General features: G+C 44.8%; 1 protein-coding gene across 2 annotated transcripts in view; it reads right to left on the minus strand.

Annotated features, from left to right (window-relative positions):
• Positions 1–4583: 4583 nt before the first annotated feature.
• Positions 4584–13181, minus strand: part of Pcyt1b (phosphate cytidylyltransferase 1, choline, beta) — a 44424-nt gene continuing 35826 nt past the window's right edge. The window contains exons 8-9 of one of the 2 annotated variants that reach the window (XM_035450076.1): positions 8275–8337; positions 4584–7600 (exon numbers count right to left, since the gene is read on the minus strand). In XM_035450076.1, the coding sequence (XP_035305967.1) occupies positions 7553–7600; positions 8275–8337 (111 nt within the window). In that variant the 3' untranslated portion in view covers positions 4584–7552. Of the gene's footprint in view, positions 8338–13181 lie in introns of both variants that reach the window. The other variant, XM_027431868.2, reaches the window with a different exon arrangement.

Here is a 13181-nt window from a genome sequence, read left to right on the forward strand (position 1 = left end):
TGTTTGCAATACCAACTCTTGATAGAAGTAGAGAGATTGTGACTTCAAGGCCACTACTTCTGGGTATTTGGTGGTTTCTTTTTTCTTTTCTTTTTCTCTCTCTTTTGGTTTTTCAGAGACAGGGTTTCTTTGTGTAACAGCCCTAGATGTCCTGGAACTCACTCTGTTGACCAGACAGAGATCTGCCTGCTGCCTCTGCCTCCCAAGTGCTAGACTCAAAGGCGTACACCACCACCGCCCAGCATTTGGTGGTTTCTTAATGAATTTGTTCCCTGGGTGTACTTCTATATATGTGAATTGTCATATAGTTCAAAAAGTGTCACTGGGTGGTGGTGCAGTCCTTTAATTCCACCACTCGGGAGACAAAAGGAAGGCAGATATTTGAGTTTGAGGCCAGCCTGGTCTACAGAATGAGTTCAAGGACAACAAGGTCAACAAAGAGAAACCTGTCTCAAAAAAAAAACAAAAACAAAAACAAAAAATAACAAAAAAAGAGAGCCTGCGCAACCCTGCCCATCGCCATTATGACTGAGTGGGACCCACCCCCCTGCCCTGGGTTCCAAGGAGGAAAACATGGGTCCACCTAGTGATTTGCAGACAGGTGGTCGGACACTATTACAGTGAGCAAGTATATGGTGGGGTATGGGAGAGAGAGACAGAATGGTTCATGTCCTGTGAAGAGAAGCAGATGTGAAGAGGTGAAGGTGGTGAGGAGTGGGCTGAGGTTGGTGGCCTGCTTGCCACCTGGGACCGTGGTGATGCCCAGGCCTGGGCTGTTGTCTGGGTCTGTGGCCCTGATGCAGCACAGTCTATGTTGATGTCTGTAGCTCCTGTTACAACCAAAGGCGGAGAGGATAGGCCTGCACAGAGTTGGTCCAGCTTCTCACTGGCTACAGCACTAGGGAGAGCAGACCCTACACCATGCCTGGGCAGCACAAAGGACCTGATCTTGTGCTGGGGGTGTGGGTGAGATGGTCCTGAGGGCTTGAGAGTAGGAGCCAAGGCCGCCCTTGTCTGCCATGGGGTGGCATGAGTGAGGGAAAGATGCCCTTCCCCCATCCCTCACCTCCTGTGGGAAGTGGGGAGCTGACCCAGCCCCTCACCAGGAGAGTGGGTCCTGTACCTCTCCTGAGCAGCACAGTAGAGCTGGCCCTGGTGGTATAGGTGTGGATAAGGCGACTCTGAGCGCCTGAAAGCAGGAGAACTGGTCCCACTCCTTGTTCCTTGCTGCATGGGATGAACTAGCCAGAGCGATGCTGGAGAGCTCACCCTGGTGGTGAGGATGGGGGACAGCTGGAGGGCTGACCAACCTAGCAACCACCCAGGCTCAGAACCAGGGCTATGGGTTGGCCCATCCCAACATCTACCCTTTCTGTGATCTGCTGGAGCACATGAAGGGGCCAGTCCTGTAGACCCAAGGTTACAGGATCTCCACAACACAGGACAACGGCAGGATATCCAAGAGGAGTCCCAGTGAGGGCTCAGCATCGATAGTGTAGCAGAAACCAGAGGCCTCAAACCAGACCAATGACTCTTTGCAATGAACACTTACAAGTAAAGCTATATGGACAAAGGGGCTTACTTCGTGCCTCACTATGTCATACTGCAGCTTCCATGATGATATTTTTCTTTCATTTTTTTCTTTTTTCCTTAAATTTTATTTTATTTTATTGGTGGGGGGCACAGGTTGCTAGGGCAGAGGGCAATTATGAAGGCAGGGGAATGAATGGGATAGAGGTGCATGATATAACAGAAACAAGAAAAAATGAAAAGTTACAAGAAAGAAAGAAAAGTGTCACCATAGCTGTCTAAATACTTGCAGTTGTCTTTCAGATATTCAACTTAAGTAGCCAGTGAGGACGCCAATGCAAAAGACGCGTGTATATAAATATTTTTGATGGTGTACATGAGTTTTGTGATAGAATAGAATGTACGGTTTCTCCCATAGGAACTTGTCTGAGGTATCTTGGAAGTCAAGAAGAAACCAAGAATTTACTTAATTACAGCTTGTTAGGAATGTATCTGATTGGGGCTGGGGAGGTGGCTCAGCAGTTAAGAGCCCAGGCTGCTCTTCCAGAGGTCCTGAGTTTGATTCCCAGCAACCACTTGGTGGCTCACAACCATCTATAATGGGATCTGGTACCCTCTTCTGGCCTACAGGCAGAAAGCTGTCTATATAATAAATTTAAAAAAATGTATCTGTATATTTTCAAGAGTGAATTTTAAAAAGAATATATCTGATCTGTGTGGTAAATCTAAGTATTATGGCCTATTTTAAAATTTCTCCCCTTATTGACTATATACATTTGCTTTATTTTAGAGCATATGCTAATGTTAGCTGCAGTCATTTCACAGAGCTAACCAGCACCAGATGGAGTTAATGAAAGCTCCTGAATTGGTTGGGGCAATAGCACAAAACTCTTAACAGCCACACCTCCCTTCAGTGTTGACACTTGGAAGCATGATTTAGCATATCTGCATCCGTCTATGCGCTTCCAATGGATTAAAAATAGGAAAGTGGTTGAATTGGCTACTTGCCAAAGTCTAGCTATGCTTGAAAAGCATTCTATTTTCAGTTTTTGAGGCACCAACATACTGATTTCCATTGTGGTTGTACCAGTTTATAGTTTATATTCCCACCAACAGTGAACATAAGTTCTCATTTCCCCACATCCTCTCCAGCATTTGTTTTTTGTTTTCTGAACGGTAACCCATTCTTCCAGAAGTGAGATGGTATGTCAAGGAAGTTAGAATTTGCATTTCTCTGTGGCTGAAAATATTGGACACTTTTCTAATATTTAATGGCCATTTATATCTATTTTGAGAACTGTCCAGTTAATTCATTAGCCCATTAATTGATTGAATGATTAGGGTTTTCGAATTTGATTGTGTGTGTGTGTGTGTGTGTGTGTGTGTGTGTGTGTGTGTGTGTGTGTGTGTGTGTGTTCTCTAAAAAGACAAATATCACATGTTTTTTTTATATGCAGAATGTGTGTTACACCTCTGAGGGGAAAGATATCCTGGTAGTTGGGAGCCAAGGAATACCGCAAAGTTACACTGCACAACAAACCTCACATGAGAGATTTATTGGATGGGAAACCCCCAGGAGAGTGGCTGCCTCAGCTTGGGCTGAGAAGCATCAGAGAACTGAGCAGAAGGCAGGTCAGTGTTGGAGGGGGCAGAACTTTCCAGGGTGGGGATTGTTGGGATTTCAAGTTCTGAGACTGGGCTTTTTACTCTGTAGGGAGGGGGCTGGGTCCCAGCCATTAGAGCAGTTAGAGTGTTCTTGTAGGTAGAACCTGGCAGTTGGAGGTCCTCAGGGAGAGGCCTGGTCATTCATGTGCATCAAGGGGCTTACACAGTCTGTATATAAATTTACGTAAGTATTTATGTGTATGTGTGCATATGGAGACCAGAGATTGTCATTGGGTGTCTTTCTGCAATTGCTTTCAACCTTATTTTCTGAAACATGGTCTCTCATTGAACATGGAGCCCATACAGGGGGGAAAGAGATATAAAAGTGGGAGGAGAAATAAGAGAGGGGAATGGAATACATGTGACATGAAAACATAAGAGCAGAATAGTTGGAAAGAAAAGAAATAATACAAGTGAGAGGGAAAATAGGAGAACGGGAAGGGGACAAATGAGGACAACGTATAATTACAAATATGTATAGAATTGCTATAATGAGGAGCTGGGGAGATAGCACAATAGAGTTTGATTCCCCCAGAATCCACGTTAAACAACAACGAAAACCAGATGTGGTGCACACATGTAATCCTAGCACTGGAGAGGTGAAGACAGCCAGTCTAGCTTATGGCTGTGATTCAGAGCAGTGAGAGACCCTGCCTCTAAAAACAATATGGATGGCATCTGAGGAACAACACCAATGTTAACCTGAGGCATCCACATGTATGCACACAAATGGGCATGTGCACCTACATACAAATGAACATTCACACACATACACACAAAATAAGAAATGCTATAATGAAATCCATCTTATGCTAATGTTAAAAATTAAAGAAAATAGCAAGGTAGGTGGAACCTGAGAGTCTTTTTTATCGTTATGCTACAAATGTTGAAGCAAGATCACCAATGCTCTGTCTGTGGAAGTCCCAGGGAGCTTTCTACTTTGTGGGGAGTAATCCCTTCTTCCTGACCAGCGTGGGAGTTTAGAAAAGCTGGGGGACAATGTAGACTACCTCACAGATCCGTAGTGCTTTATTGGCAAAGGAGACCTCAGAAGCTATTGCCTCAAACTCCCTTATTTGATGAGAACAGACACTGAGACTGGAGAAGTGAAGTGGTGTGATCAAGGTCACAAAGCAAGTGAGTGGTGACAGCTATAATTCAGTCCTGACCTCCTCTCAGGTGGGTCTGGGCCTAGGTTGTAAGTAAAGATGCGAGCCATTTGCCAATTCCAAAACTTGGCTCCATTTAGCAGAAAGCAAGACAAGAGCCTTCCAAGTGCTGAAGCCACAGCTGGGCAGCCAGTAGCCCAGGACAACTGCTACAAGCCACATTCAATTGGAGCTCCTAGATAGGAACACAGCAACACACAATAAACACAGCAACAGAAGTGTGACTCTGCGTCCCTTTATTTATAAACAAGTTGGGAATACTGTGATCCATTTGGGCGCAGGGAAGAGGGTTTAGGAGTTTTGCTGGTGGGGGCAGGGTGATTCCAGTAGTTTGCACTATTCAGCACCAGAGCAAATGCTTGGGCATAAGGTCATTCTTGAATCCAGATGAGTCATCATCGTCTTATATATATGTACAGCAGAATTTTAAGTAGATATGCTGTTCTTATGGCTTTGTCCCCAGACACACTGCAGTGACACAACAGAAAACTAGAGAAGAGGAGAAGTAAAAATATGCCTGCTGAGCTCACTCATCTTCCTTCCTTCCTTCCTTCCTTCCTTCCTTCCTTCCTTCCTTCCTTCCTTCCTTCCTTCCTTCCTTATCAGATGGTCAGGACAGGACTGGTGCTGAGCAGATGGCCTGAATAACAAGCTCATCTGTGGGGTAGGACTGAGCATGAACGTAAGTCCTGAAGCTGGAGGCAAAATCAACTGTGTTCTTCCTGTAGCTGCAAGCCATCAGTGCAACTGTAATATCTTGTAGTCTAGGTCGTAGAGTGGCGAGTCTCCTGAACCCACAGCAGGTCACAAGCCACACCACGGCTGTCATCTCTGCCTCTGAGACATCCTGACAGTGAAGTTTCTTGACAGAAATGGGCCATTCAGTGTGACTATCACATTATAACTCCACCCCTATTGTTTACATGAAGGGGGTTAGCACTTGGTTTCAGGGGGCAGGGGATATGCTAATATGCCAAAGAGGCTGGAGAGGCCAGGACCCCGCCTGCTGCATGGGGATCCACTAACCATGGAAGTATATATAATAGGAAGGCTTCCTCCTTCACTCGGTTAGGGGCCTAGTGATACTTGGAAGGAAAGCAGAAGTACAAATCTTCCCATACTCACCAACTTAGTCTCATTTTTTTCCATCTTCCCATTCCCAACCTATCGAATTCCCTAAGTTACTTCTTTCTCTTTCTGGAGCAAAAAGAACCTTTTTTCCTTTTTTTATCGTTTCTGCTTACTTCTCTAAGCTTGTAGCATACTTTATGCTCTCATTACATCCTTCCCTCACTGTTGGTCATGAGCAATGACTGAATGATTCAATCCCAGCTCCTGCTAGGTGGGAGAGAGGCTAGGCAGAGGAGGGGCTGAGAAGGACTGAGAGATGGCCAAGAAGGGCTAAAGGTTGGATAGCAGAATGCTCCATTTGTTTGTGGAAGGCTGTGACGTTAGGAAAATGAGGGGGTGCTGGTGGAAATGAGAAGGAGTTTTAAACCCACTTCTGAGTTATTTGGGCCTGTAGCTGGAATGAGTCTGGGGTTGGTCATTTCCCATCATTCATAGCTACAATGGGCCTTTGATGAGCCATGTGTGTGGTACTTTTCAAGATGCTGTTTAGGGCCTGCAAAATTATAGTCACCTGATATATCCTATACTGTCGGCCTCAGAGCAAAACTTAGGTAAAAGTGGATTTCTCTACCCTGGGCCATGGAGTCAGGGCATTTTAAAAAGGCCTCATCAAAGAGAGTTCCCCACATACAACCTGAAGTGCCCTAAGATAGCAGATTTTCTTGTATCTTTCTTTCCTCTCTCTAGGATCCTCTCTTCTCCTCTTCTCTTGTCCTCACTGGCTTCATTTGCTCGGTTCATCTTGTCCTTTCACTGCCACAAGTGTCATCTGGCTGAAATGGAAGGCATACATGCACGGTTTGTCCTGGGTGCATGATGGAAGGCAATCAAACAGACACGATGGAAGAGTGTAAGCCCTTTCTTCTGAAGAGTGACACTCTGAGAGGGCCTTGACTATGAAAAGAACTTTTTTTCTCTCGAGCCACGTTCCCACCAACTCCCTGTCTTTCATGGGCACTTTACAGAATTCTGGAAGAAGTGCCAGGAACAAGGAGGCTCCAAATTGGTTGAGTCTCACAGTTTCGTTTTGCAACAGTCACCACTGATCTTCAGGTAGTTCAACCCCAACACCAAGGGGAAAGACAGGGTGCTTTCTCCACTGATTGCCACCCAGAAGGCTTTTCTCCAAAGCCTCTGAACAAAGGGATGCTTCTGCCACCAGAGGTGATGGGCTTTGCCTACCAGTTCCAGGTTTCAGGCTTCATTCTGTCAAGTCCCAGTACTGCCGGACTTTACTAGGAAAATCAGGAACTTCATTTGTACCTAACAGATTGGCTCTAAACCTTCCCTGCACCTGCTCATTCCCTGCACGTAGTTAGGGGACAGTAGCTCCAAACAGTTCTACAGCAATCTGAGAGTCTCCACCCCAGTCAGAGAAGGTAGGGCCAGAAATACCTTCAGCGTCTCTTAGACCATTTGAAGGACTGAGCCTTCAATATTTGCAAGACTCTTCGGAGCTTCCCTTTCCCCAAAATGTCTCACAGGTGAAGAACAACAGGAATTTTCTGGGACAAAACATTTCTCCAGGAATCTAACATTTGAGCTTTTGACAAAGTGCCCAAGTCATGAGGACAGGTGATTCTATAGACCAAGCGCTTCAGCAGGGTATCGGGGAGAGCAGGAGAGGAGTATATAGTCAAATACCACCACCATATATTCCTGTTGCATATGGTATACACCCTGGGGTGGCATATTTGGAGGATACATAGAACAGATACGTGCAGGTAGCACCCCCTATCGGTATACTAAATGTTACATCAAACTGTTACTCGAGGACTATGAACTGTGAAGTGATCAGAAATGGAAAGAGCCATTCCTTTAAGAAGCTCCAAGAGATATTTTTATCTTCCATACATGGAGCCAAAGCAAAGCAGCTCCTGGTTGGTTTGGTTATTTCTGTTTAGACAAGACAGGTTTCCTTGTGAGTCCCATCGATTCGGGTAATTTCTGGAAAAACGGTGTCATCATGCCAGTGATGAAAAGTACAGCCAGAAGCATGTCAGGCCTTAGGTAGAGTTCACCTTGACAAAACTGTCCTTTGAATGAGAAGTTAAGGTTCACATTTTTCTATCTGGACAAAGCAAAGCTGGGTCTGAGTCATGGTCCTGGAACGGGAAAGAGTTGACAATTGCATCATCAGGCCTTAGTGGCTTAACTGAAAGGCAGGACTGTCTTTCACTTGCCCATTTCGGAAGTACTTAGCCACGTCAGTTGGAAGGGTATTCATTCTGGGAGAGCATGGGAGATAGGAGGCAACGTGCAAGGCTCTTAGAGGGCTGGAGAGAGCAGGGTGAGGCAGCAGCCACTTCTGCGGTGGCTTATTTGATATGGATGGACATGTGGACCAACGCAGAACCCACCCCACTTCATGGAGTGCTCTGCACCTTTCCATAGCAGGGCTAAAGTGGGCTGATTCTATGAGGCTAAGAAGGTTTGTATGGGCTTTCAGGTTGGGAACCTCCATGCTGAGCCCCGGCCAGGCTGTCCAGAGAAGGAAAAGGAGCTGGCCCCAGTACCTTCCCATGGCAGAACTCCCATCTCCCCGCTGAGCTGCAGCTCTTACCACCACCCAGGCATCCCGGGACCCCCTCCTATCCTGTGTGGTGTGGCTCTTGTTGGCCAGGCACCTTTACTTCTCATCCTCATCCCCCTCACTCATGCTGCTGATGGAGGCTGAGGCTGCTTTGGGTGAGGAGGGGGGAGAGCTCTTGTTTGGGAGCCATGAGAAGGTGGGGGATGGGGAGCGGGAAGGGGACCGGCTCCGGGTTGGGCTGCTCACAGGACTCTGCTTCGGAGATAAGGCCTGTAGCATCCGGCTACTCCTCTCCTGGAACATCTGCTTCTAGAGGAAAGATTGAGAAAAGATATCTGTTAACACAGTTGTGAGTGCAGTAATAGAGAAAGGAAGAGCAGGATGGAGGAAGGCTTCAGCAAAACACCTGCACCCAGAGACTTGTATGATATTCCATGTTGTCAGTGGCTATAAATAGGGGGAGATGAGTGAAATCTGGGGCCAGTAAGAAGTCTATCCATAAGGTTACAATCCCTGCTTATGGATGGGACTTTCCTCTTCTTTCATCTGTACAATTTAACTGCCAGGCAAAGTAGCAATGTCCTAAGTAATGGTAGGGTCTTGTGGATAAGTCGAAAACTTTTGTCCTCGTGGATATTCAGAGAAATCACACAATAAGCAAAGTATGTGGTATAGCAGATGGAAATGTGATCCATGAGAAAAACAAGGCAGAAGATACCAAACCAGGCCTGGCGGCTCACACCTGCATGCCAGAACTTGGGAGGCTAAGGCAGGAGGAATTTGAGACAAGCCTAGAGATACAAGAGACTATCTCAAAAAGCAAAGTTACACATTGGGGCACTAGACATCAATTGCTAATGGGTTTCCCATGGAAGGCCTGGCTGAGGAAACGCTATCTGGGCTAAGACCTGCTGGAGATGAGGGAGGAACCTCTCCACCAGTGGAAATCATTGGGAAGCCAGGGCCAGACAGGCAGCCCCCCCCCAAGACAGCAAGTCACAGGCTGGAGTGGGGTCTGCTGCCTGGAGAACATGAGGAAAAGTTACTTGCAGTTCACTGCAGAAGTAGCAGAGGGCTGTCATTGAGGCTCTTGGCAGCTATTGTGGGAAGTCTGTCTTTCTGTTTGTGGAGAACCACTCAGGCATGTTTAAAGGGACAGGGGAAGGCACGAGGAGGGGAGAGTGGGTGGCCTGGGGGAGATAAGGCCAGGGAAATGGTGTGGTGGACTGATTCACACAGGACATTCTCTGAGGGGAAGAGAAACTTCCAGAGAGTTGTAAGCAAAAGAATAACACAATTTGCTTTTGTCTTTTCCAGTCATCTCTCTAGCTACTGTGCTGGGAAGAAACTGCTGGGAAGAGTGTGGGGACAGGGAGATTAATGAGGAACCCATTATAGCAAGAGTCTAAGATTATGGTGGCACCTGGCTCAGAAAGATGGCTATGAAGATGATGAGGAAGAAATGGCCAGCATTTCCCCCCCACATTTAAATTAAGGTCTGATGGGGGATGTCTTCTGTATATATGTTTCTCTTATTGATGAATGAAACACTGTGGCCAATGAGGCAGGAAGTATAGGCAGGGCTAGGAGATAAGGAGAATTCTGGGAAGTGTAGGCAGACAGCAGATGCCATGGGAGACTGGGAAGGTAGGACACACCAGGTGTTCTCCGATAAGACCACGTGGGAATACTTAGATTAATAGAAATGGGTTAATAATTAAGACAGAGGTGGCCAATAAGAAGCCCTAGTCATCGGCCAACAATTTCATAATTAATATAGCATCTGTGTGTTTATTTAGGGCTCAAGGGCGGTGGGATCCTGATGGGCCAGAAAGCTCATGCTTACAAAGTTCTAATAAACCGTCCTTTTTGTGTGCACTTGTATGAGTTTTGACAAGTAGTCATAGTTTTGTGACTACCAGTACACTCTAGGCATAGGAGACTTCATCAGCTCCCCCAAGCTCTCATGGCTCTTTGTTATCACCTTTTGTCCCAGAGTCTCAACACAGAACTGTTTTCTGACCCTTAAGTTTTTACGTTTATCACAATGGCATTTAAATAGAAACCTAGAACATGTGGTCTGGCTGTAGAAACAACAGGACTGGCTGACAGATGGGACGTGGCACATAGGAGGAAAATATATCAAGTGACTCTAGTTTCTGGCTGGTGAAACTGGAAAGTGGTGATGCCATTTGCTGGATGAGGAAGACTGTGTGATAAAAGGGGGGTTTGGTGGTAAAATCAGACTTTTTCTGTTTTGTGGGAGGGTGTTTTGATTTTTGAGGCTGAGTCTCATGTAGCCCAGGCTGGCCTCAAACTCACTAACTGAAGCTGGCCTTGGACTTCCGAGCTTTCTGCCTTGGCCACCCATGGCCCGAAATTATAGGTGTGTGCTTTTCCAGTCCTTGAGACATCAGGTGACCGTTGTATTTTTTTTCTGGAATACTGAGGGAGACCTTGTCTCATAAAAAGAAAAAAGAAAGGGAGAAGGGATAGAGAAGAAGGGGAAAGGGGGTGGAAAGGGTAGGAGAAAAGAAGATCTAAAAAGGGATAGTGTACAAATAAAATGAACTAAAAATGGCCAACCTCACTAGTAATCAAATGATCAGCATGAGGCGCTGTGTATCGGCATCATGCTCTAATACCTGAGCTAAGCAGCCCGAGAAGAAACGTTTTTTACTATATCAGATTGCAAAAGTTTCCTTAATTTGTGAGGATGAATATGGATGAGGGCACGAGAAAGAGCCACACTACTGCTACTGCTGGGAGTACGATAACACACAACACCTTCCTGAGAGGTCATTTGACAGCACGAGCAAAAGCTTCCTTTTCCCTGAGGAATTAGAGAAGTAAGTAAATATTTATGAGTATAGATATTGTAGTATCATACAATAAAAGGGAAAAGATAAAAGGGAAACTTCCTAAATAAGTTAGAGAAATACTGTGTAACTTCAAGAAGATATATTAAGCAGCTGACAAAAAAGAGGCCCTTTTTAAAAAAAAAATGCTCATTTTATTTAATGTGTTTCTCTGTATGTATGTGTGTGTCCCACATGACTGCCTGGTGCCCTCAGAGGTCAGAAGAGGGCTTCAGATGCACTGAAACTGGAGTTAATTTTGAGCTGCCATGTAGGTGCTGGGAATCAAACCTGAGTACTCTGTTAAAGCAACAAGTGCTCTTAACTTTTGAGATACCTTCCCAGTCAAGAAAGTCAGTTTCTTAAAGAATACTGAATAACATGAAAAATGCTCTTGAAAATTCAAAATAATTTTAGGATCATATGGTTGCATGATTTCAGTGTTATAGAAGAAATGGATATAGTGTTGTTGGAGATCTGTGCAATAGGAATGCAAGTGAGTTTTTTGTCTGTGTGTGTGTGTGTGTGTGTGTGTGTGTGTGTGTGTGTGTGTGTGTGTGTGTGTGTGTGGTGCTGGGAATTGAACCCAGAGCCCCACACATGTGAGACAAGTGCACTGCCATTAATTTATAACCCCTTATTTTTTTAGACAGGGTCTTTCTATGTAACCCTGTCCTGGAACTTGGTATGTAGGCCAGGCTGGCCTCAAACTCACAGAGATCCATCTGTCTCTGCCTCCAAAGTGCTGGTATTAAAGAAGTGTGCCACTGCACCTGGCTTTTTAATTTTACTTTTGGGGACAGGGTCTCTCTAATCTGCCCAGGCTGCCCTGAAACTTGTGATCCTCTACCTTGCTCTCTCACATAGCTGGGATTATAGTACTTGCCTCCAGGCCTGTCTAGTCATTACATTCTAAAAGTTCTGTAATGAATACACTCAGTCTTTCAGGTGTGATAGTTCCACATCTGTGGCTTCAACTGTCTGCAGATCAAACATGGCATTTACAATGAATGTGGACAGACTTTTCCTAACAATCGTTCCCTGAACAAAATAGCATAATGCCTAATGCATTTACATCATGTTAGCTATTATAGGTCATCAAGATCCTTTAAAGTATATAGGGGTGTGTGTGTATTTTTTCTGCCAACACCATGCCATTTTCTATAAGGGGCTTGATCAGCCACAGGTTTTGGTATCTGAAGGAAGCCCTAGACCAATCCCCAACAAATACAAAGCCATTCCTGCTGCATGTTGCTTTTGCCTTCTTAAAACATATTATGATGGGAAGAAAGAAACTCAAATAGGCTGGCTAGGGAGATCAGGCAGGCATTTCAACAGTGACATAGCTAGGGAAACATTAAGACCTGAAACACGTCATTAACTCCTCCATCACTCATTTTCCTTCCTAAGCCCTAGTCTATCACTTTGTAGAGCCTAAAGTTTCCTCTGGAAACTATAATAGAGAAACCTTGCTGATCACTGAGATTCCTCCCAGATTGAAAACTCCACCTGTCTACAAATACAGCAATTATTTACCTTCCATTAAGAGCACTGATAATTCTGCCAAAAGACAGCCAACCGTGAAATCAAACAGAAAAAAAAAATAGTACCGTACAACAGCATTACCTGAGATTAAGCCCATTTATGAGACAAAATCAAATGCCAAAAGGATTGGGTAGCCTATTATTAACAGTAACATTAAAAAAAATCCTTGAACTTGTAGCAGGCACTTTAAAATATGTGTTTTTATTACTATAATCTTTCAGCATATTTTTAGTGGCAGCCATTAGCCCTCCTGCTGTTAATGGATTGTCAGCATTTCCATTAGAAGCTGACTTTCTAAGAAATCTACATCTTGTCTACTCTAGTTTGAATCAAGCTCATAACTTGAGAATATTCTGCCTAAAGGGATGAAAGAATTTGAATCTTTAATGATAAACAATGGTGTCACACTTCACAAAATGTGCTACCTATGCAAAAGCAGCCGGGCCTGGACTTGCAGGTTCTCCGATCTGTTTCTGCTGGACTTTCCAGGGTTGTTCCCCTACAAAGGAGCTGAATTGAATCCAATCAGGAGACAGTTCATAATGAGCTTCCTGGGAAGAAAAGCACTTAGAAATATAACAAATAATGAAGACCATGGCATGACATTTTCCAAGAGAAAAGGTATTTAAATTCAATCTTTTATTGTATTAAGAGGTTTCCATTTAGAAAGTTTTCCCCAAGAAAATAATCCCGTTTATAATCCTGTCCATGTGAAAGTAATTTTCTGTTTCCCTCCTACAAAGTTTTCCC

Source organism: Cricetulus griseus, chromosome X (assembly GCF_003668045.3).
Source record: "Cricetulus griseus strain 17A/GY chromosome X, alternate assembly CriGri-PICRH-1.0, whole genome shotgun sequence".
NCBI lineage: Eukaryota > Metazoa > Chordata > Mammalia > Rodentia > Cricetidae > Cricetulus > Cricetulus griseus.